We start from the raw sequence: 25,345 nt of genomic DNA on the forward strand, positions 1-25,345 counted from the left end.
CCACTTCCCTTTTTAGAGAGCATCCAGTTCTCCGCTCTGAAGAGACACCCATTCTTTGAAGACAGCTCATCTGGCTTTATTAAGGAAAGAAGGCTGGACAATTTTTCCTATGTATATTCTTGGATTGACACATCACAGCCAAAAAGCTACTGGAGTCAGCCCTTAGAATGTGCTAGAACCAAAGAGTCTTTGGGGATTCAGCAAGGCATTCCCAGATTGCATAGCTACGGTCATGGAGAATCAAGAGTGAGTGAAATTCGAGGACGAGAGTCTTTGGTCTCTGTCCCTTGCCAAGGCTGAGGATTGGTGAGTCTATTTTTCTTAAGTGGCCATAGTCAGCTGCTATGGTTTGCAATAAAGTTTACTGTACACAGTCCTCAAGACACAGGCAGATGGTAGATACCCATGAAATCAAGAGAAATGTTCCACGTGGATCATGACTGAGTTCCTCATGGTTGGCTAGCTGTCAGATCAAGATATCAGCCCATGACATTCTTCGTCTAAGAAGACTGTGAACCGAGGAGGCTTTTGAAAATAACAGTCCAGATGAGGCAGAGTATCGAGCTACACATCCCCAGCAAAGCATCAGGCTGGGAGAAGCACTCCCTAAATCTTGACCTACATTTAGGCCTATCTTCAAAATTCCTCTGGCACTTCAAAACATAACTAAACATTACTAGTCTTCTGTATCAACAGGGCTAGTATGGTCTACTAGTTAAGTTAATAGTTCTGAAAGGCAAAATACACTCTACAGTAAATTCAGTGATAAGCAAGCATACAACCTATTAAGTTTTTATTTGTCCCCAGGATGTAATATATTGACTATGGTTTGCAAGCCACAGCTCTGAAATAATGTGTTGCTATAGGCGCAGACCATCTTGATGAAGGTCAATATATTGACAAGATTCATGCTGACCTATAATGCCTTTTCAGCTGACCACAGGCTTTCCCTGCTGGAAGAACTGGGTAAAATCTAGCCTCCAGGCAGTCTCTGCTTGGCTTCTCACCAGACTCCATACCTTCAAATGACATATGAGGGTGACCTCAGATACAGCCCAGGGCCTCAGCTGTCTACCTGAGCAAAACCTTGTAGGGCCAATAGGGCATTTCCAAGTACAGCCTCTTCTTATTTTAGAGGTGGTACTTTTCAGGCCTGGGATCTTGAAGGAAGGGAAGGTTTGGGAACAGGGAAGGAGGAATGAAGTCTAAATTCAGCAAACCATGTAAGTGAGGGATTTAGGCTGGCACATGTATCAGGGCTGTGCGGAGAACCCAGAATCCAGATTCAGGTCAACAGAGCTTTGTAAGAAGCATTTCCCAGTTTCTGAGCAATAGGACCTCTAAGACATGCTTTGCTTATGGATGTGGACACTGACACCAAGAGGCCCTGACTTAGCCAAGGTCAACAGCCACAGAGAAGGAAAGAATGACTAGCTCTTCTAATCTAGGAGACAATCAGAATATTCTCATATGACCTTCAAGGGTCATGTCTTTAAGTCAGAGATAAAATGTGGCCTGTCTTTAGGACTTTCAATACCATGTTAAAGTAGGTTCCTGGAATACCTTTTGACTTTCAATCTCTCTCTCTCTCTCTCTCTCTCTCTCTCTCTCTCTCTCTCTCTCTCTCTCTCTCTCTCTCTCTCTCTCTCGTGTGTGTGTGTGTGTGTGTGTGTGTGTGTGTGTGTGTGTGTGTGTGTGTGTGTGTGAAGGTGGGGATAATTGGGCCTTTGGAAGTGTTCAGAAGTATCAGCCCTCTTATCTGTTGGCTCCTTCCCCTCTATTTTAATTGGTAGGGGATGAAGTCATGAGCATTTTATGCTATTAAGAAGGTTCTGCTTTAATTAGGCCCCCGAACCGTAGCTGTGGCCTCCTCCTTAGTTCATGAGCAATAATACATCACTGAGCTGTGTCATTCTGATGATTCTCTCAACTACCTCACTGTTGTGGAACTTGCTTCCTTTTACAGAATTTTAACATAAATCTGTAATTTAAAGTTATTGAAATCATTAAAATTGAAATGAAATGTTCTTTAGAAATGTAATAGGGCCTCATCTGCCTTTCAACTGTGACATTTAACAGAGAGGAGAGTTCAAGGGCATTCTTCATCCCCAGAAGTCATTAGGTGGGAACACAAGACAAGCATCTGTCTAGTAAGACCTACAGGATCCATTTACCTGGCAGAGAAACTTGGAGAATTTGTCATTGACTGATGAGCTCTGAAGATGTTCCAGGTCCAGATGGAGATACCCCGGGATATCTCCAGATCTGAGAAAGGTCTGGTTCTTACTGTGTTATAAATCAACCCAGTAGCTCTATGAAACTCCCCTGTCCAAGCCTTCCCAGTTCCAAACTCCCACAGATATTAGTCTGCCCACTTTTCACTGGCATTGCAGAAACTCTACAACTCAGCTGCACTGGATCATCAAGTATGCTGGATACACCTCCTAACTTGACCTAAATGACCTTCGCATTCTGATGCAATGAGGGAAATTTGGTCCAGCTGACACATGCATGCATCCAGCAGTCACTGCACACCTGCTCTCCATGAAGGACTGTGCCAGGCCTGGCACCATGTGCTGAGTAGGACAGGCACACAGTCTCCCTCTGAGTGCTCAGAATCACACCTCTCTTGCTGTTGGGTGCTTTGCCCTGTCATCCAAAGCCCACCTATCTTTTTAATCTTTTTTCTTAATTAGTGTACAAAGCAATGGGTTTCTTGATGAGATTTTCATTCACTTTGCTGCTGTTGGTCCTTGCTCCAGCGTCCCCTCCCCCAAACTTGGCACCCCCCCCTGCTAGTCACCTTCCTCCCCTTTTGCTTTCTCGTTACATGGATTCTGTTTGTTACCCTGCTTTTCTGAATTCCTTCTTTTTTTTTTTTAAAAGACTTCCTTTTCCCACTTATGGCCCTTTCATGACCTTTGACCACACACCCGTATTTAGCTTAAAATCCAAGACACCATAAGGTATCGTGAATGGCTGAATAGTTTTACTGGCATTTCCAGTTGAGACTCTTCTTGGGTTCCCTATAGCATGTCCAGTCCTGACACGTAAACTTCCCCTAGCCTACAGAAATCGCCATCTAGGCTGGGCTTTGCAGGCCAAGAGGTAGTATTAATGTTATGATTATATTATATTACAAAAGATAGGCCTCCTGCTCCACACTGCCACTTTTCTGGATAGATCACACAGAGGTGGTGGGCATACTCTGTACCCTGCACAGGGCAGGTAATGATAAACAAACCTGCTTCCATCTTAGGCTTGAAAGCCATCTTATAGTAAAGACAAACTAGATTCATTCCTGTTTATGATTAAACCTGTTTCTCAAGGATTGGGTTGTGCCCTGTCTGTAACCTTAACTACACATGGTTCTGTACTGCATCTTCTAGGAAATGGCAACCATGTCTTTGTTTCAAAAGCTTATTATGACCACCTGTTGTTATGAACATCTTGTTATGACCACCTGTTGTGGAAGCCATTTTCTTCACTATAAGTTTCCAAATTCTGAGAAGAGAGAAAGTTAGCCAGGCAGGAAGTTGACTGGGAAATGGAATTCCTTGTAGTTTGCTCTATCATTGACCCCAGTAAGCCATGCTTTTGCAGCTTCCTACCTCCATTTGAATTTAGGTCAAGCCTGTGACTTGAACTAGTTTATACACTGGAGGGAATGTTTGCATGCAGCTGCTTACACGTTCTGGGGCTTTGTTTGAGCTCTGTTCAGAAGCTAGGATGCAATTCCAGATACATGAGTGGCCTGACCTCTCTTAGCTTGGGAAAGATGAAACACAGGCTTGCCCTATCCAGGGTTCAGACAGCCAATGGGATTGGTAGTAAGGTAAGGAAAGAAGAAATGAATGAAATTCATCAAGGTAGACCGAAGGTTTCTTTGGTTTCTCTGTATAATTTATGATTAGATATAAATTACTGTCCTATTCTATTTCATGCCAGTGACTTCCAATCATTTTAGCAGTCCTAGAGAGTAACTCTATCCTTGCAAGTACTTCTGTTCTAGCAGCTACCTTTACTACCCTAGGCTTTGAAGTAAATACTTGAAATAAGTAGTCACCACTTGAAACATGGTATTTATTTCTTGATGTTACACAGAAGTCTGAGAGCTCCCAGTTAAAATTCATCAGGGTGAAAATGTTAGTCTGTGATTACAGAATCAGAACTATTCATTATAGCTATTCAGAGAATCTGCTTTATGAGTTTAATGACATAAGCATATTGTATTGAATTATTATGGTACTGCATCAATTGGATTCATAAATTTAATATACTCAGTCTGGTTCACACATTCTAATAAAATCTAGCAAGCTTTAAAAATTTTATAAGGGATGTGTGTTTAAAGTCCATGTGATATTCAATTTTTACAGGTTGACGGTCCTGCTCGGGGGTACTAAACAGCTCCAGTGATCATGATGACCCCACCTGACAGAGGAGCAGGCTTTGGTGGAACCTCCGAAGTGAACAAGCTATATCAGAAAGATCAGGAGCCACCTGGACAGAGAAGCTGGTGGAGTCATTCCTTGCAGCACAAGTCAAAACCATCTTGTATTCCCTGCTCATGGAGAGGAAGAGGAGGGTGCTTATGCCCTAACTGCCAGCCAGAGAGAAGGAAGCTTGGCACCTTATAAGGATGTATTGTCAAGTTCTGATGGGCTCCATTCTCTACTTCACATGGTGGTAAAGGGCAAAAACGAGGGGATCAATGTTTGGGAAGAGGGTTACAGTGAGGGGTTCCCAGAGCCTCTGAGGGCCTTTCCCTCAGGCTTTAGGTGAGGAATCAGCAAGTGGCTCAAAACAGACACATAGGAGCAGCTTCCACAGCACCAGGGAGAAAGTGGGGAGCCCTTTCCTCCAGCCCTGTGGGCATGTTCTCAGGCACCCAGGCCTTTCCAACCACCATGTGGGAGCAGGGGGACTTTCTAGGCCTGGGGGTGGGGTAGCGCTGGAATAACAGCCTCACTGCTATGCACCCCAGTTTCCTCATCTGATTATAACACCTGCCCAGGAAGAGAAGACTATATGAGCTCCTGTCTGTACAGTGCTTGGGGCAGAATCTAATTCATAGCATTTCCATAGCAAAGAGTAAATATTATTATCTATACTATACTGTCCTTGGGGACAGTAGACAAATATGCTATTTTTCTCCTCTTGTAGTGTTTAAGACATATGAACTTAAAACATGGTGGAATAATAAGTGCTTTCTCTTGCAAAGAAAAGCAGAAGACAGCATGCATGCGAATATATTTCCCATACCGTCTCTCATCAAGCATTGGCAGATCTTCGTTTCAAGATCTGCTCTCAAGCTAGAAAGAGGATACATTTCAATGTGAAGAATGATGATTAAGTATGAGCTGAAAACCGACTCACACCAAGTAAAAGCTTACTTCAGGCACATATCATATCCCGATATTCTGACAAATGCATTTGGGCAACTGTTATTATTTTTGTTTCCAAGCTTAGGGTTCCTTCCAGTACTATAAAAACTCACCGAAATTCTTGACAATCTGAGATAAAATGACTGCTCCAAATTACTCCATTGACTGATAGAATTTTTAGTGACTATCTTGGTGTGTGGTACCTCTTGGCTACGATGCACTTAGGCACAAATTCAAATAATCAGGTGCTAAACAATGAAAGGATTAGGAAGCCACTGCACATGACTTGCTGGAAGCCTAAAGCCTGCCTGTGGTGGAACTCAGGATAGAGGCAGCCCCTGAACAGGAACACTGAATACTTTAGCCTGCCCTCTCCTCCTGCTGTGGTTGTGGGTCAATGGAACATGCCTTTCTTCTAATAATGGCTTATGATAGTTTGTATGTAGATGGTAGCTTCACTTTGGCTAAAATTCAGTTGTCCATGGCTATCTGAACACCACCAAGTTCCTGAACTCAGGGCAAGAGGGTAAGCTTCTCAGCCTCAGGGAGGGAAGACCTGCTGCCCCTTGTTTTGTTTCCTGAACAAGGGGCTCTAACAAGCCCCGTGGGACTATTTGCCTTGTAGATTACCCCCCTGCCTTGGGCCTTATCTCTCAGTGTCCACCATAGCCCTCTGTTCCTGGGGGAAGCCATGACTGAACCCCAGGTGCAGGAGACCCATGGCCTTCAGTGGTAGGCCTATGACCCAACCCAACAGAGAGGATTAACCAGGGATTTGGATTATCTGCATCAATGGTCCTCTTCATTGAAGACAATGACTGAGGCATGACTGTCAGGGGAGACAGAGGCAGAGAGAACGCCAGATCAGAATGTCTCAAACACAACATCTCTAGCTGAAAAGGATGGATTAGGTATGTATTTCATAAAGGGAAACACAGAGAAAAAATCCTTTTCTATCCAGTTATTTATTGATGCATATATGTGCCCTATGTCTATGCACACATGTGTACATATAGTACATTAACAAAAGACACTGAAGACCGAGTGACTGATAAACTGGGTAGCTGACAGAAAGCCCTAATAAGATGGTAAATATTGAGGCATACAGGCTTTCTTCCCTAAGGTCCTTATCAAAATCCCACATGTTTCCTGTGGCTTCTTTTTCCTGACCATACAAAGTTACTATAATTTTTCTTTTTTGATAGAAAGAAGTTTATTGAACCTGAATTTGTGTTTCAAAGGCAAACTTCAAGAACTCAACTGTCCTGGCCACCCAGTCAAGTCTGAGAACTGAGCCCATGAGCAATGAAGACGACTGTGGCTTAGCTGACCAACACCCTTCCTGAGGCACACACGTCTATGTTAGACTGCCCTTCCTGAGGCACACACGTCTATGTTAGACTGCCCTTCCTGAGGCACACACGTCTATGTTAGACTGCCCTTCCTGAGGCACACGTCTATGTTAGACTGCCCTTGACTACCACTCTTTCCGTCACCCATCCTTCAGCTTGTAGTCTTCTGCTGAAATGTGGAAGGCAGTGGAACGCAGGAGAAAGAGGAGATGGAAGTAGGATGATAATGTTCCCCATCAGAGGAAGAACAGCAGCTGGAGCGTCCTAGAAAAGAGTGGTGGGGCCTTTCACCAGAGACTGAGCACACTGGGGGGAGGTTGAGACCCACTTAGAAATAAGATTCATTTCATTTCTATTTATGTGTCTGTGCTCTGTGTGTGTGTTTGAGCACATTGACTTGCGTGGGTGCCCTCAGAGGCCAGAAGAAGGTGTCAAATCCCCTGGTGCTAGGGGTACAAGGGGCTGTGAACCAATCAATGTGGACGCTGGGAACTGAACTCGGCTTCACATTCTTAACAACTGCTGAGCCATCCTTCCAGCTCTACACTCACTTTGTAATTTTAATTTTTGTCCCAAGGAAACCTCCATTCAGGCCAGAAATGTCAGTGTACAGTATGTAAGCTGTTATTTAAAATGTCCAGATTTCTTTAAAGAAGCTTCACAGAAATATAGGATGGTGAACTGCAAGACAGATGCTAACACAGTAACGGATAAGGAAAAGCGAACAGACACCAAGCCGCATAGACCCATACTCTGGAGGTATTTCCAAAGGAAGCAGTCATCTTACTGCTCACAGTGTTTAATCAAAGCGCTCTGCAGCACAAGCCCTGGAGCCCACAGAAAGTCCATTGAGAAAATGAGGGGGCTTTCAATTTCTACCATGTTCAACATTGATTAGCAAGTGCTTTCTTGATTCCAACATCAGTTTCTTAATTTTATGAATAATATGAAACAGGTGATCTCAATTTAAAAAAAGAGATTAGGTAAACTCTTAATTAAAAAAAAAGTTTGGGTTACCAAGAATAAAAATTAAGTATGTAAATGTAAACGCATTACAGAGAACTGCTGGGAACAGAAATAAATCTGTTTGGAAATGGATGGGAGCTTTACACAGACCAAAAGTAGGTAAGGAGTTTCATAGAACTGGAGCAAACTGATGCTTTTATCCATTTGTTTCTCCCTCAGTATTACTTCAACGGGTTGTGGCACATGCTCTGATTCATTAACATTATGAAGCATGAGTGACACACACAGAACCAGAAAGGATTGTCAGAGATGAGCCAGCTGAATTCTCAAATGAAGAGGCAACGTAGAATGCTGCGGAGGGCAGCTCGGGGTTTAGCAGTAGAGGCCAGGGCAGACAGCTTTTTTTCAAAGGACAGCACCAGTTATTTGGGAAACAAATCTAAATAAATGGAGTTAAGGGAATGGTAGCATCTGCAAGAAAGCCTACTGCAAATTGGACAGGGCTCCATAAAAGAGAAAGCATGACTCCCGAATGTTGATATAAATAGTAAGCAGAGGGCTTGGTGGCGATGGCACAGAGGCTGCAGCTCTTAAAATATATGAATGCATGAAAATCCCAAATGTGTTTTCTGAGCTATTGCAACAAAAGAGATGTATGAGGAGGAACTGTGCTGACATCGGTGGAAATAAACAAAGCCAACTATTTCAGGAGGCGTGAAGTTAGGCCTTGGGTTTATAACAGTGCTAGCAGATGCAAAGGCAACAAGTGGCATGCTAAGCCGTGCAATGAAAGAATGAGGACTACTCTTGGCATGGCTTCTTGAAGGATCTACAGAGAAGGACCCGTCTGGGGTAGGAGTGCAAATAGCCAGACAGAGACAGATTGGGAGACAAAGGTGGTAAACAGAGCAGATGAAGAAGACCAGAGCAGAGGGCGCAGCACTGATAAAACAGAACATTCCAGAAAGGAACCACAGAGACAGCTACAACAGGGGGACCAGCAGGAAAACATCGCAGAAATGAAGGCAACGAGAGAGATGGACAAAGTCCAGAGTCCAGTGGGACGGGTGGACTGCTGACCAAAACAAAATCCTCACCACTTAGTACAACTGAGCCCTACAAGGCTATTCCCTAAGCTTCTAGAAAGAGGGGGATGGAATATGCCATACAGAAAGATCAAGACTCAAATGGTCTGAACTTGTTAGCATAAAGGTAGAAAATGATGGAGTCATCCCTTGGAAATTTGCAAAAACAACTTCCCAATGAACATTCTAAATCTAGGGAGTATCTCAGTAGATGGAGACATGTGCAAACATGTGGCTAGCACTTTGCCTTTTGCACATCCTTTCTGAAGAAGCTACTAAGGGTTTGCTCCCTAAAAAAAGGAGCCATAAATCTTCCATAAATCAGGAAGCAGGGAAACCAAGAAAGAACAAGAGATGGAGAGGGGAGGTCAGCAGACAGCTCTGCTGGGAAGCTACACTCACAAGAGACACTAAGGGTGTGAGGTTCACATAGCTGAGATTTGAAGTTGGTTGGTGAAGATTATGCATTTACTCAGCAAAATGCTGAGCTGAGTTCCACATAGGCCTGACATATCACACAGAAAAAAAGGAGCTTGGCCATGGATGGTGAGCCCAAGAGCTTGGCCATGGATGGTGAGCCCAAGAGCAGGGCCATGGATGGTGAGCCCAAGAGCTTGGCCATGGATAGTGAGCCCAAGAGCTTGGCCATGGATGGTGAGCCCAAGAACAGGACCATGGATGGTGAGCCCAAGAGCTTGGTCATGGATGGTGAGCCCAAGAGCAGGACCATGGATGGTGAGCCCAAGAACTTGGCCATGGATGGTGAGCACAAGAGCAGGGCCATGGATGGTGAGCCCAAGAGCAGGGCCATGGATGGTGAGCCCAAGAGCAGGGCCATGGATGGTGAGCCCAAGAGCAGGGCTATGGATGGTGAGCCCAAGGTTTCACTTGCCATTTCTTTTCTGGGGCTATTACTTTGTCTTAAAGCATCAAACCTTTTTACTGTTTGTTGTGTTGGTGTGTGTGTGCACATGTATGATTATGGGCACACGTGTACTATGGCATATATGAGGATGTTGGAGAGCAGCCTTTCAGTTTTTTCCTTCTGCCTTGTATCTAGTGTTAAGAACTCAGGTCATCGGGCTTGGCAGCCAGTGTCTTTACCAGCTGAGCCATCTTGCTGGACCAGTGCTGTGCTCTGTGATGCAGACTCTGATTCACAGCAAGCTTACACACCTTTCAAAAAATAAACAAGCACTTTAAAGGATTTAAAGTGGCCACCAGCCTATGGGCTGGCTCAGTGGGTGCAGGTACACAACATCAAGCCTGTCGTCAACCAGTCTGAGTGCCTCATAAGTTGTCCTCTGACCACCACATGTGCCCTGTGACACATGCATGTGAACACACACACACACACACACACACACACACACACACACACACACACACACAATAAAAATGCTAAGCTTTACTGCAACCCCAGGCAATAAGAACTTGAGTAAATGTGACTCATACACCAAGCCTAAGCACCTCATCAAAATGGTTTAAAAGCACTCAGAGAGGATAAAGGGAAGCCTCTAAGTTTCACATTGCCCCTGTCACAGTCAGTACTAGTCAGGCCAGCCATGGCATCTCCAGCCATAAGTCATAATGATGGCTGGTGCCAAGGGCTTTGGGGGACTTTGTTTCTAGGGACTGATTTTATATTTCCAATAATAGTAGATTCAAATCTTATAATATAATTAGCCTATCTAAATAAAAATATATTTGACTTTATCTATAACTAGTATCTCCACCCACATCCACAATCTATAATAGGTATAACCTACATTAGTATAAGCACATAATTATTCTGAATTAAATCTATACAATCATCTATAATTATATTTACATATGTATATACTTATGTTTCATGTCATTTCACAATAATGTAGTGTTTTGTCTCCTTTCCCAGATATTGACTATATTTAAAAGAACTCAACTGGGGGCCTCAAGCTGACAATCTTATCACCTGACAGTGCAGGGAGGGACTAAACCTTCTGTGTTGGGCTGGGAAACCAGTCTTTTCCTGCCTTTGAACTTAAATGGCTTTCTTAGTTCTTGGAGCAGAACTTACACAAAATTCACTGAATAAAATGAAACAGTTGGTCAAAATATACTATACATACACACATACATACACACACACACACACGCGCGCGCGCGCGCGCGTGTGTGTGTGTGTGTGTGTGTGTGTGTGTGTGTGTGTGTACTCCTGATTCTGAGATAGATTTCATTGCATTGCTAAGATTAGTGCTCAGAGCCTTGGACATCCACATTAATTCCATCACCATGCCCCAGGTTCCATTCATTTGAGTGACAAACCATCTTCTTGTCTATTGACTTTTCTCATTATCACACCTGGAGGACAGGAACAGCTCAGCCACCATTCTCCTGCTCCCACAATGCTCCTCTTTCTCTCCTCACTTGTCTCTGGATCAAGTCCAAAGCAAGGGAAAGAGCTGTGGGGGTTGGTTCTTCCATCTCTGATGACCAACACACCAGTGTCCCCTCACAATAGATCCAGACTCTTGGGTCGCACCCTGGGCTGCAGGAATCTGAATTTATTTGAGAAAGAACTAGGAATCTGTGTTTTAAAAAGGTACTCAAGAGAATTTCAAAGACTGGCCTGACAGTTTGGGGATCTATTGCTGTCATATCCCTGATCTCAAGGGGGAAAAATACAGTGAATATCCCTGTTCTTAGGATAGTGTCCCATAGTTGGCTGTTGAGCTGTCCCTGGGATAGCTGAATACACAGATGACAAGGCTGGGTGCATCCTGGACAGGCTCACAGTGAAAGCATGGGAAAGTCCCAAGCATGAATGGCAATAGGTAGTCGCTAGACTGATTAATATGCAGGAGAGACCCTATCAAAGACAGTACCAGACAGCACGGGCCTACTGTGCAGTGCAGAGACATGGACCTCACTCTCTTTAAAATACTCCTGCCAGGAGGCCACAGTGGCTAGTGACCAAACCTTGGGTTTTTAGAACATAAAGGGTGAAAGGTAGCAACACAGTCAACAAAGCTCAGGGCATGCAGAGGTCTGAGGTAAGTGACGTGACATCACCCACAAAGCATGGTGAGAAACACAGAAGGAGGGGGAACTCACAGACACTAAGAGATTCATACCTGATGCTGTGTGGGCATATTTAGGCCACTGGATAAAATGAGGAATACTGATGTGGTCTGAATACTAACTAGATATTTGTTCACAATGAAACAAATCTCTCTCATGAGTATGAGAGAGAGAGAGAGAGAGAGAGAGAGAGAGAGAGAGAGAGAGAGAGAGAGAGAGAGAGGCAGGCAGAGACAGATAGACCATGGGCATCCTAAAATATTCATAAATGAAACTATATGATGCCCAGAGTTTACTTAAGCATAACTGTGTGTGTCTGTGTGTGTGTGTGTGTGTGTGTGTGTGTATGACACATACACACTAAATGTTGAAGCTGGATAATGGAGGAGGATATACTGGGGTTTGCAACATTATAATTTCTGGATTTCTGTGTTTTACATATTGTCATAAAACAAATATGAAAAGAAGGTAGGATATGGTTTCTGTGCTAGGGTATTGTGTGACGCCCATTAGTTCAGGGAGTTCTGAGCAGTATTTAATCTTCCATAGCAGAAATACACTAGCAAGATGGTCTCCTCCCCTAGCAGAACTCTATCAGTATCTGGTCTTAACAAACAGAACCATCTTAAATAAGAAGGAATTGTTCTTTTTCTTTCTTTTTTTCTTTTTTTGAATTGTTCTTCTAAATCTGAAAGGACTGCAAAGGAAGGTCACTGTGCACCATAAGAAAAGAGGCCATGTTCTCAGACATATTTGAATGTAGAAGCGGATGTGCCTGACAACGACTAGCTCTCTACCCCAACTCAACAGGAGTCCTAGAGGGATCAAGTTTTAATGCTATAAAACATAGGAACAGGGGCAGGGCAAACTTCATTGATATTTCTTAATGATCCATGAGGGATTTTTTTTAAGTGGACAGTATAAAAACTATAACAATGGGTCTCTTAGAATACCCTAACTGATATTACAAGACAGAAGGACACGAAGGCCTTCTGAACCAAACCACACAGTGACAGGGGCTTCTCTTTTGATTTTCTGGAGGTTTTTTTTTTTATTAAATTTTTTTCATATGTTTTTATCATGTTTTATTTCTCCCCTAACTCCTTCTAGATCCTCCCCACCCAATTTTGTTTTTCTCTTTCAAAAAGAAAAACTAAGAAGCAAACAAGATTATAAAAAATAAGCACCCCCCCCTTTATTTCACAAAGTATGAAAATCAAACCTCTCTCTTCAAGGTATGGGGAGAAGAGGAGGGGGAAAGACTGCTGTGGGCTGGTCTGTATGTCAAATTACTCTGATTGGTCAATAAATAAAACACTGATTGGTCAGTGGCTAGGCAGGAAGTATAGGCGGGACTAACAGAGGAGAAAAGAAAGAACAGGAAAGCGGGAAGAGACACTGCCAGCCTCTGCCATGACAAGCAGCATGTGAAGATGCTGGTAAGCCACGAGCCATGTGGCAAGGTATAGATTTATAGAAATGGATTAATTTAAGATGTAAGAACTAGACAGCTAGAAGCCTGAGCCATTAGGCCAAACAGTTTAAAGAATATAAGCGTCTGTGTGTTTATTTTATAAGTGGGCTGTCAGACTGCTGGGGCTTGGTGGGACCAGGAGAAAAAACTCCAGCTACAAAAGACTGTAAGAGCCAGAGAGGAAGGATGACTCCAAAGAAACAGTGCCTTCCAGTCACGACAGGACTGACAATTCACAGATGGACTCACAGAGACTGTGGCAGCACATACAAGATCTGAACAAGTTCAAGCCCAATGGGGTCCCAGCACTGAGAGGAAGTGGACATGGGGTCCCACCCCTAACCAAAAATCTATCTGCAACTGATACCCAATGGCAAGGGAGAAAATCAGCCAGACTACAGGGCAGGCCCCATGTCCCATATTTGGCCAACACAAAATAAATTCAGTGGTATTTCTGTGGATTTTTTATTTAGATAAAGGCTTGCTAGCCATGAAGGGAACTCGGGGAAAAGAATCTTTCCAACGGTTTGACAGGCACGGTGGTCCACCTGGCCTGTGGTCACCCTAAATGTGATTACAGAGCAGTTCCTTCTGGCTTCTAGGGTCTGTATGTTTCATTTGGAAACATGGTTTACTGACTGTGCACTTAAAGTTCCAGACTCTTTAGGCATGGACTAACCTAGACATTAAACTTCAGTTAGAAAGAATGAGTGAATAAAGACAATGCCTGGTAAAGGAGTTGCAACAGTGGCTTTAATTTTGGAATAATGGGGGAGTCAATCCTAATGACATATAAGTTATCAGGCTTGTAGCAGTAGGTTCTATACATTTCTAGTATAGCTTGCTTATATGATAATTGCATTCCTTTCCACAGTAGCTTAACATTATACTTTCAAGGCAAGGGATTAATGGTGTCAAGCACACCCAACTACTCATCTATTTTTCTTCCCTTCTGCTTTTAGCAAGCAATAAGGGGGTGTTAAAAAAATAGCAAGACAGAAGTGAAATGGAAATGAAGAGAAAAAAGGAGGAAAACCATAAAAACACATACTTGATGATCATATGAGGGGCAAAAGATCATAAACACACAAAGATCATATGAGTTTCAAATGTTTACCTTTATTAATAGTCTAATTTTTGAGTAGGTCTACAGAGTTTCCTTCCTTCCTTCTCTCTCTCTTTCTTTCCCTCCTTCCTTTCTTTCTTGTCAAGTGTTTTCTACATATGAAATATTACCTGTGAAAACCATAGTTCAAGACTTCCTTTCAATCATATCTTACTGCATTATTTAGTTTTTTTATGTTTACTTCAAAATTATATAATTGTAATGTAACAATATAGTTAAAAATAGTCATCTTTGACATCTAGGAATTATATGGAAGTGGAGGTGGAAGTGTTCTAAGAGCCAGAGGCAGTGAGCAACTTCACGGGAATAGCAATTTCTAGACACAGCAGGCCAGATGTCCATATGAACTCAAAGACACTGCCATAGCTACCACAGAACCCACAAGACCAAGACAAGCTCAAATCAGAGAAAAGCCCAGCATGGAGGAGGGATAGTGAGCACAGAGTCCCACCCCTAGCCAAGCAGCTATATGCAAATGATAGCTGTTGGGAGAGGAGAAAAAAAGTCACTGTTTTTCCATGGAGTGACACTGAGATATATCAACCACACTCCAGAGTAGTTGGCCAACACAAACTGGACTCCATGTTTTGTTTGTATGTGTGTCTCTGCATGTATTTATGTGGGTTTTTTGGTGGTGGGGATGTTTTGCTTTTAAGAAAAAGAAAGAACATGAAGTTGGGTGGGGAGGGGAAAGGGTATGATAAAAATATATTACATAAAGTTCTCAAGAAATAAAAATATTTAAAAAAGAATTTATCAGATATATGCGAAGTTGTAGTTATTCCCTTATTCTCGGTGCCCACTCCAGCCTGGTTCCTTTCTAATTTCCTTACTTCCATCACAGTGTAACAGAGTAACACTGTAAAATTAGCCTGACGTTATCTTTTAGGAAATGCTTTAGGAGGAGAGCCAAGGACTCTCAGAGAGAGATCTGCACATAGCCTGTAAAGACTGAATGAAGGTGAGCTGGGCAGAGGAAAATGAATTTCGGGTCATAATAAAGGATCAGCCAGTTGTAATAAAGTTTTCAAGCCAAGATAGCCTTTTGGAATTGTCTTGAAGAGGAAAGGGGCACCCAACTTTTATCCTCCAAATCAACCAGTCACTAGAAAGTGACTTGCTCCAAGACCATGGATAAGTAAAGTTGCTCTCCTCAATCAATGGCAGCTCTGAAGAGATGAAGAGTTGAAAGTTTTTATCAGTCACCAACCCTAACAGCTGGGGACAGGGGCATTTCTAGTCTAGCAGGCTTGAATTTGGGTAAGGTATGGGTGAGCTTCTATTATATCCTTAGCTCATAAAATACAACCCCCTTGAGGCTAAGAAGAATGCTATATCTCACTGCCCAAGGGCCACTCAAATACTTGCTTTTGAATTCACATGGGGACAGAAAGTTGTGAAAATCTTCATCTGAACTTCAGTTCTGAAGACAACAGGCACAGACAAAATGGACTCCAAGAGAAGAATGAATTGATAAAACTAGAGTTGGGCTTCTGAGACCTGGAGCCAGGCTGTATTTGCCCCCAAGAATAGCATACAGTTTGCAGATGATAAACACAGAAACCTCACAGCTAAGGGCGATCCTCATTGCTTGCGCAGTGGTTTACATTGGGAAGTGAAGGATGGAAAACAATTTCTCACACTAGAACAGGGTATCCAAGCCCCCTATTTATCACCCCCACCCAGGACAGAATTCAACTTGGCAAAGGAGAGAAAGAGGATGGCAGAGTGCCACTGTCTGAAAACAGCGAGGAAGGCACTCCCTTCATCTTGAAGGCCTCTCCATGAGGACTCTCCGCAGAAATGTTTAATTTTGCTTTACTGTGACTTCTCCTAGAAAACTAAGTGGGATTTTCCCTCTATTGAACAATAGTGAAGGTCAAAGAGCTTCAGCTCAAACCGATGGGTTTTGATGACATTGGTTAGCCCTGGGATTGCGGTGTGCACACCCCTTTGTCTCTCGGTACCAGTATCCGCTAGCCTCCCAACTCTGTTCAGCTTCCAACACTCCAACAGCCACTTAACCCTATCCAGGATGCTTTGCTGTGGATAGCAGTGCTAATGGCCTAATAACAGAAAAGAGCCCCTGCTAATACCAGTAAGCAGATAAGCAGAAGAAAAAACTCAAAACCCTGATGAGGAAGAAATGGCTCTTTGTAGGAGCCATCTCTTTAATCTCTGGCTATGTTTTATAGTAGTTCTATCATTAGACATTGTGTAAGATCAGCAGAAAATAGATGAAAAGCATGTTAAATTAAGCATAGATTCTAAAGAGCTTTCTGATAGCTAAATGTCTGAGGAAACAGAAATTGTGAGCTTTTTTTCCCCTTCTTGAAATTTACTCTGAAATTGAAAAGATTCAGAATACACAATATATAAACCAAGTAATTGGTTTTTTTGTTGGAATGTTAGTTTTTGAGATTAAAAAGAAACTGAGGTAGAATGAGTCATTATTGGCAGAAAAAAAAACTAGGTGGGTAGTATAGGGACCACAGTTAGAATGTGACTTAGGGCAGTGGATGGAGTGTAGGGATCATAGTCAGAATGTGACTTGGGGCAGTGGATAGAGTGTAGGGATCATAGTCAGAATGTGACTTGGGGCAGTGGATAGAGTGTAGGGATCACAGTCAGAATGGGACTTAGGGCAGTGGATAGAGTGTAGGGATCACAGTCAGAATGGGACTTAGGGCAGTGGATGGAGTATAGGGATCATAGTCAGAATGAGACTTAGGGCAGTGGGATGTATCAATACTGACAGCCATTACCAAGACATATGTTCAGCAGAAAAGGAGTTTGGAAAATAACTCTTCATTCAGTTTATTGCTCCAATTAGAACGACCTGTACCCATAGACTCTGGGCATCCTATATAGTGAGAGAATATTTTAAAGATCACCTGGAACTGGCCTGTTGTTCACAGCTAAGCCCCACTGTTCTCTTGTGGACTGGAAGCAAGTTCAGAGAATTCCAACATCAGATAAGGCAACCTGTGACTATAGAAGTGCAAGGCAAAAGAAGACAAAATGCAGAGAACACTCTGTAATCGCATCTGAACACAGGCAAAATAAATGTTCCCTTACCAAGACAATGTGACGGTTACCTTTTAAATTCAATCAAAGTTTAAATCACACAGTTTTGGATTTCTAGGTAGGAATTATTAGTATACCTAATCACAGAACAAACTTTAATAACTAGTCCAGAGCAAACGCTCATCTTTTTTTTTTTCACAGTCTCTCAAATAATACAAATCCTAGAATGACTTCGCATCACTTTTTTTCCTGAGGTGCCTTATGGTTCCCCATGGTATATATATATTCCCTTGTTGATTTGAGTCAATAGTCTTTAAACCCTGTCTAAAAGGTGGATGTATTCCTGGGGGACCTGGCTGAAAACCACAAGCCTTGGCTATTTTCTCTACATGAAAAGGCTCAGGGTACTCATCAGGTCAGCTGGTGACTTCATGGTGAGCATGAACTAACAAGCTATTTAAAAAAGATGTGTAACTGTGAGGAATGGTGGTGCTATTTCCACAATGATCCTGCACCACTGGTCATTCTTACACTGGACAATGGTTCCACCATGATCCAAAACTTCAGACAGCCACTTCTTAGACTGCAAATTAGTAGACTAAAGAAGAGGCTTTACCCACAAGATAGTTCTAGTGCCTTTAATTTACCATCCTAAGCAAGAACACTCACATAATTTCAATGCCCACACTGTCACTGTCATTACTGTGTCTCTTCTCGTCACCGCCACCTCCGCCACCCTCCTCCTGCTCATCTCCACCACTGAAGTGCACCACCACAGTCTTCACAACCCCTGTGTCAACCAGTGCGCTGGGTGTTCTGCACATGCTCTCCTTTTCTTCCCAGGGTGACTCCAGGAAGGCCGTGCTGACTTCACTTCACAGACAAGGGAACTGAAGCAGGGACTAGATGCTACAAGGAGCAGAAGCAGGACCGAGGATGCTGACCCCCAGGCCCACACTCTTAACTACTCCTGGCCTACCTTATTAGCGCATTAACTAAGCGGATGAACATGTCTGCCCCTGTACTTTGCAGAAAATGTTCTAGAAATTTCTCAGGTTCTTAGTTCTAATGGTGGTTTTATTGCTCTTGAAGGCTTTATAGCTTTAGAGAATTTCAGATATTTTCTTACATCACAGTTATTCCCTGAAGTGACAGACTATTAGGATGATTAGCAGAAAATTTTCCAAGTGGGAAATAATGCTCTCTGAAATGAGTAACCTAAAATGTACCTCTCTTCAATTAACAAAAATAAAACAAAGCAATCTGATTAATTTAGAAGCTAATTTGGATAGGTTTTCTGGTAATTCAGCAGAGGTGAAGCACATGTGAAGGATGAGGGAAGACAAAGAATTTAATCAGCTGTGACTCTGCTACCTGACTAGCTTAAGATCTACTGTGAGACAAGCGGGGATGGGGACAGGGAGGTGGGAATGAGGGAGGAGGGTTAGGAGGGGGTTCACTGGGGTAGAAACAGAGAAGTGGTAAGGGGGTGATAGGAGAGGGTTCCTGTGCAGATGGGAACAGAGAGGTGGGAACGAGGGGTGGGGGTGATAGGAGAGGGTTCACTGGGGATGGAAACAGAGAGGTGGGAACAGGGTGGAAGGAGGGGGTTCCTATGGGGATGGGGACAGGGAGATGGTAAGGGGGTGGCGGGAGGGGCAGCTAAAACAAAGTGTGTGTGAAAATACAAAACAATTAAAAATACATCTACATGGGAATAATATGTCATTGTACATCTTTAAAATTTAATAAAACTGTAAGCAGTTAAGATTTAAAAACCTTATTTGCCACAGAGCAAGTCAGCAACCACAGTACACATCTTCCCTTCAACAGAAATGTATGTGAGATCATAACCAAAGGCCATCTCACTGCCATGGTCATTGACAGGATTTCTTTTCCTATTGCTGTGATAAACAACCCCAACAAAAGGAACTCAGGAGAAAAGCTCTATTGTGGCTCACATTCCATGGCAAAGAAGTCAAGACAGCCAGCCGGGGCTTGAAGCAGCTGGTCACATCCCATTCACAATAAGGAAGCAGAAAAGGCTGAATGCATGGTGCTGTTTTCCTCCATTTAGATAGTGCAGGATCCCATCCAGCAAGGTGTGACCCACAGCCACAGGCAGGTCTTTCGACCTCAAATAATGTAATTAAGGGCATGCTGACAGGGTCTCCTAGGAGGTTCTAGATTTGTCATGCAGACGACACTAGCCACCCCAGTCACATAGCAGGAATGATAATGAACTACTTCAGTTTTAGAACACTGTATGGCACGGAGAAGTGTCATCCCAATTTTGATGAATGGAATGACATTTCAGAGGAAAAAAAAAACAGGTAGCAGTGCTTGTTTAACCTTGTAATGCGCCTGAATTTATCCGAAAGTAACACTTTTTTTTTAAATAGGAAAAACGAAGAGTGGAATGATCAAGGTGAGGCCTTGCTCTGAAAGCCATGTTGAAAGTGAGCTGGGGCTTTGCCACTTCCTCATTAGCTGTGGGGCCTTTATCCTCCCAAGACACAGTTCCTCACCTGTGAATAAGGAAAGACCTCCCTCCCCAAGCTCCCTGTGAGAAGTGGCTTCATACACGTGTTTAGCACTTGGTAGTCACCACGTGTGAGAAAGCAGGCATCTGTGGAGGGGCAGTCAACTGTCTGTCAATCTGGAATGGCAACAGTGGTGGTTTGTCACGCTTCAGCCCCAGGGTCACAATGTCTAGCTTCAAAACCATAATCCACCCTACATCCTCCTTCTTCTCTCCCTCCCTCTTCTTCCTTCCTCCCTTGGCTCCTTGCTCTCTACCTACACTGCCTTATCTGTCATCTTAGCTCCCTGATGTTTTCAGGGTTGGAGAAGTAATGTCTAGAGCCTGGGAAGCACATCACACATCTGCAGCATGGTTAGCAGAACTTGATTGCTCGAAGGCAGAGTCTACCTTTATATGCACCAAACTGGTTTCAGCTGGGTCAGGAAAGCAATAGGAAAATTCACTCAAGTTAGAAATATTTTACAATTCTATGTTTTTTTTTTTTTTTTTTTTTTTTTTTTTTGTGTGTGTGTGTGTGTGTGTGTGTGTGTGTGTGTGTGTGTGTGTGAATAAAATTGCCAGGAAGCATGTGAATGTGATATATGAATCACCTGCTCATCTGCGGGGCAGATTATGTAAGACAGGCTCTAGTTATGAACAAATGATGACCATACAAGGCTATTTGGGTGGAGTCATTACAAATTTATCAGTAAGGGTGCTGAAGGGGAGGTTATAGTCCTTCACTCACCATCTCATTCCTACTCCTGTGTTTTACGATGCAGAATGTTACATGCCACAATCCTAGTCTCCCTACATCACCAAAAGACACACAACTAATCTTTCCAAGGCAGGAAATTCACCTTAGAAACATCTCTTCCTATCACACTTTTCATTCCTACCCAACATTTAGGAAATAATTATTTTAACAGATTAACTTTTATTACCTGGAAAAGTGCTACACACAATAAAACTCACTAAAAATCACTGTTTTATACAGCTCTATCAAGGTGATTGTCTTTATAAAATTGTATTTCTGGATTTTAATAATTTTCATTCCTTTTAAGCAAACATCATGGATATCAGCTAGTACACAACTTACTGGAATTCACTTTTCTTTATGTGTTTATATACGTATGACATCTCTAAATAAATTTTAAGAGAGAAACTAAGCATATGTTCTTAGAGGGAAAGAAATATGTCATTAATCTTTGTGTGCTATATAGCACTTAGCATTGGCTCCAGCGTGGGAGGGAAATTAAACAAATGTTTGTTGAGTTAAATCATAAGCAGTTAACAGAAAGTAACTGTTATATTTCACATAAAAATACACAAACTCAAGTGGTGGCTTCTAATGCTAGAAGATCAAATGAAAAGTCTCAATAGCCACAGGAAATTAATGCGAGAATCTCAGATTAATTTTCCATTAAACTGAAGGTGAATTATACTTGCTTCTTGAAAAGAAGATAACTCTGTAAGATTTAACACTCAGTGTTAGGTGAAACACATTTATCTTCAAACACAAGTGTCTACTTCCCCGTGGTATGAAACACATCCTGTAACAGCACCAGTACTGAACCATGCGGGGATACTTGCATATATACAGTGCTGTGGTTGGGGGAAGTGTCCAGAGGCATATGTGTTAAAGACTTAGTCTATAGTTTGGTGGTCCTGGTAGGTAGAGGAATCTATGACAAGTGGAGCCTAGTGGGAGGAAGTTGTGTAACTGAGGACATAATCTTGAAGTGGATGTTGGGATCTTGACTACTTCCTGTCTCTCTCTCTCTCTCTGCTTTCCTGGCCACTGTGAGTCAAGTAGCTTCCTCTCCCTTGTGTTCCCGGCATGGTGTTCTGCCTTGCTACAGCCCTAAAGGGAGTCAAACGACCATAAGTATGGACTGAAACTGTGAACCAAGATGATCTATTTGCCTTTTTAGGCTGTCACAGAGTGAGACAGGCATATAAACTCAGCAGTTTTCATAGGGCTAAGTGATGACATGGGTGTAACAGGCTTGTCCAACCAGCAGTCCATGGGTCACAAGCAGCTGCATGGGGCTGACAATAGCCATGAAAGCCCAAAAATGCAAGCTTCTTAAAAACACTGAATTTTTTACCCCTAGTTTTTGTTGGTAACTCAGTTGTGTTTCAGGAGCATGAACTTTCTAGATGGCAAAGTCATGCCAGAAAGTCAAAAGGTCATGTACCTCTGAATAGGGGACACCGAAGGAATCAATGTGGACTCCAACTGAAAACATCATGCACGAAAAACTATTCTACATTTGGAATGGAAAGCCAAAGGCCACCAAGTTTTGTTCTTGAAGTGTCACCAACAACCACCACTCTATTGTGGCAGAGTTGGTCTCATGTGAATGTAACCAGAGCTCTGAGAAGCTAGGGACAACAGCAGCTAACAACAGCCAATAATCTATTTTTAAAACAGGTTTATAGCCCACCATTCTCTACACTTTCATTAAAGATGAGGCTACATAGTCAAGGCAGGTAAGGTGCAGAGAAAGAAAACTAAGTGTTAAGGTTTTTGTTTGTTCTGAAAATTTACAAGCACTTACACAGCACTTTGAAACTAAGAGAACTTGATCAGGCAGACTTGCCAAAATAAGCTTGTACTTGAAGGCTGATTCGTCCATTGAATTTTAGGGCCATGCATCATAGGATACATTTTAGAGCCCATCACAGCCCTTCTAGAGGCCAGTCATCCTGGATTCAGGCAGGACCTCTTCAAATTTGTAGCTTCAGTGTGACTGCAGAGTCTGGAAGCACACTTTTCACTGAAACTTGCTCTCTCTTAGAACAGGTCTCAAAATCCCAGAATACCTGTCAGTGCTCCAGTCTCTCCATGTCTCCCCTCTGCTGTCACAGAACCTTCTAGACAGAACAGCTCCTAGATAGTTCCCCACACCTTGCTTCACTGACACCAAGTGAAGCCCACAGGCAGCCATGTTCAACGTGGCAGCCTAGAGGAGCAAGACCATTACACTACCAAAGTTTTATATTGTACTTAGAAAGGCCTGTTCTGATAGAATATCATTTCTAATAAAACTTATAACTATTCTTGACAAAGACTGTGGTGATACTGTGTTCCCCAAAATATTGTGCACCCTAATAAACTTATCTGGGGTCAGAGAACTGAACAGCCACTAGATATAGAGGCCAGAAAATGGTGGCACTAACGCCTTTAATCCTAGCATTCCAGAGACAGAGATCTGTCTAGATCTCTGTGAGTTCAAAGTCACACTGAAAACAGCCAGGCATGGTGACTCATGCCATTAATCCCAGGAAGTGATGGCAGAAAGCAGAAAGGTATATAAGGCGTGAAAACCAGGAACTAGCATGGATCAGCTGAGGAATTGGCAAGGTGAGGTACCTGTGGCTTATTTTGCTTCTCTGATCTTCCAGCATTCGCCCCAATACCCAACCCAGCTCCAGGTTTGTTTTTATTAATAAGAACTTTTAAGATTTGTGCAATAAAAGACACAACAAAGAGAGCTTTGAGAGCTCCCCTGAATTGCCCTGGAAAAGCACTCACATTTTAACCAAATATAAGCAACAGTACACTCCTCAAACCATAAACTAGTGACAGCAGTCAGCCATGGATACTGGCAACAAGGCAGCCACAAAAACAGGTTGTGTTAAACTGGTCTCTATGTGTAGCTAGCTTGGCAGATTAAGTTAAAATACATCCAAAGACTCTGAACTGGGACTAAAATAGGTCTGAATCGTCTCCTTCCCAAGGTTCTTGAAAAAGCAACAATGACGACATACTGTAAGTTCGGTTAATTAATTCCAAGTATTCTTCAGTGAGCTCTGTGCTCTCCTCCTGTATCACATGCCATCTGGCTGTGGAGAATATGCAGTGCTCACTCACCTCCTGCTTCCTAGCCCTCAGAACAAAACCTTAAAAATCAGAAAAATGAAAGCCAGACCAGAGGGGGCTAAGGACCTGATCTGAAATCAAGCGACATCACCACCCTGTGTCTACTGTTGCCATCTCCTGCGTTAATGAAGCAGCTCTTCACAGTCTCCAATAAAAGCAACGGTTCCAACAGAAGACGTTCTTGCCAATCAGTCAGATGGTGGATGTTCTACACAGGGAGGCAAAGGCCTTGACCCCTTACCTCTAAGTGCGTCCGCCGCTCAGCAACCACTCGCTCATCTTTGTTTCCAAACAGCTTCTTTGGGGGGAATTCAAGAGCAGCAAGCTGAAACACAGATTTAAAGAGCTACATTAAGGTCATACCTATGATCTTTTGTCTTTAGAGTCCCTATTATGAAGAGAAGAGAGAAGCTTAAAGTATAAAAGTGGTAGGTTCTACCTCCAGTTGCCATCAACATTGAAGAGGTCAGGTAACCATGGGTCAGATTCCTCAGTGTCAACTGAGAAAACAGCAAAGTGTGAATGTGAGCAACAGACTTTAAAGACCAGACTCCACACCATTAGTCTTGAACTTGTAATCCTCCTGTTTCATCCATCTGAACAGCTGGAACTATAGGTCTGCAACATTAGGCAGGGGTTCTTTCCACTTATAAACTTAATGCAAATGGCACCATACAGGTTGTGCTTTGGTTTTTTGAATCTACATTTGTTGAGCACCGTGCTTGGAGGATCCATCCATAGTTACATGTAGTGATAGGTTGCACATCCTCATTGTTATACAGTATTTTGTTATGTGAATTTTCTACTTGTTTGCTTATTTTTTTTTTTTTCTGTTGCAGTTATTGAGCTCTTTTGAGCTCTTTCTTAGTTTCCAGTTTGGAGATTTTGGGAACTATGCTGGTGTGAATATTTTCCCCTAGGTCCGCTGATGAACAAATTCATGTACTTTTATGTTGGTCATACTCTTAGGAGTAGTAATGCTGGGTCACATGGTATGCTATGTGTTCAGCTATATTAAAAAACTACTGGACAGGCTTGTACAAATGGTTTCAGTAGCTGACTCTTTTACTGAAGCTCAGCTGTGTCAGGTCTTCCAATACTTGGGCCTGTGGGTATTTCCATATCAGCAGTGCTGGTAGGTAAGTAGTCATTTCTGCTGTGCATCATGCTTGTATTTCTCTGATATCTAATATGTTGGGCATCTTTTCCCTGACCCTCTTGGCCATTCAAATATTTTACCTCTTAAAAAATTTAAAATTAAAATATAATTATGTAATTTCCCATCTTTCCTTTCTTTCTCCTAATTTCTCCCCTCCCTTGCTACATAGCACCCCTTTGCACTCTCTAAGATTCGTGACCATTATTTCTTAATGTTGTTACATGCATACCTATGTGTGTATGCTTGCATGTATATGGGTGTGTGCATGGGCATCTACACATAGCTCCTGTACCTAAGGC

At 42.7% G+C, this 25,345-nt stretch overlaps 1 protein-coding gene across 8 annotated transcripts in view; it reads right to left on the reverse strand.

Annotated features, from left to right (window-relative positions):
- Positions 1-25,345, reverse strand: part of Kif16b (kinesin family member 16B) — a 286,551-nt gene that overhangs the window by 10,095 nt on the left and 251,111 nt on the right. For 6 of the 8 annotated variants that reach the window (XM_076570753.1, XM_006983685.4, XM_076570752.1 and 3 more), the window contains one exon: positions 24,129-24,212. In XM_076570753.1, the coding sequence (XP_076426868.1) occupies positions 24,129-24,212 (84 nt within the window). Of the gene's footprint in view, positions 1-17,341; positions 17,439-24,128; positions 24,213-25,345 lie in introns of those variants that run through there. The other 2 variants (XR_013050802.1, XM_076570751.1) reach the window with 2 other exon arrangements.

This window comes from Peromyscus maniculatus, chromosome 4 (assembly GCF_049852395.1).
Source record: "Peromyscus maniculatus bairdii isolate BWxNUB_F1_BW_parent chromosome 4, HU_Pman_BW_mat_3.1, whole genome shotgun sequence".
Taxonomy (NCBI): Eukaryota; Metazoa; Chordata; class Mammalia; order Rodentia; family Cricetidae; genus Peromyscus; species Peromyscus maniculatus.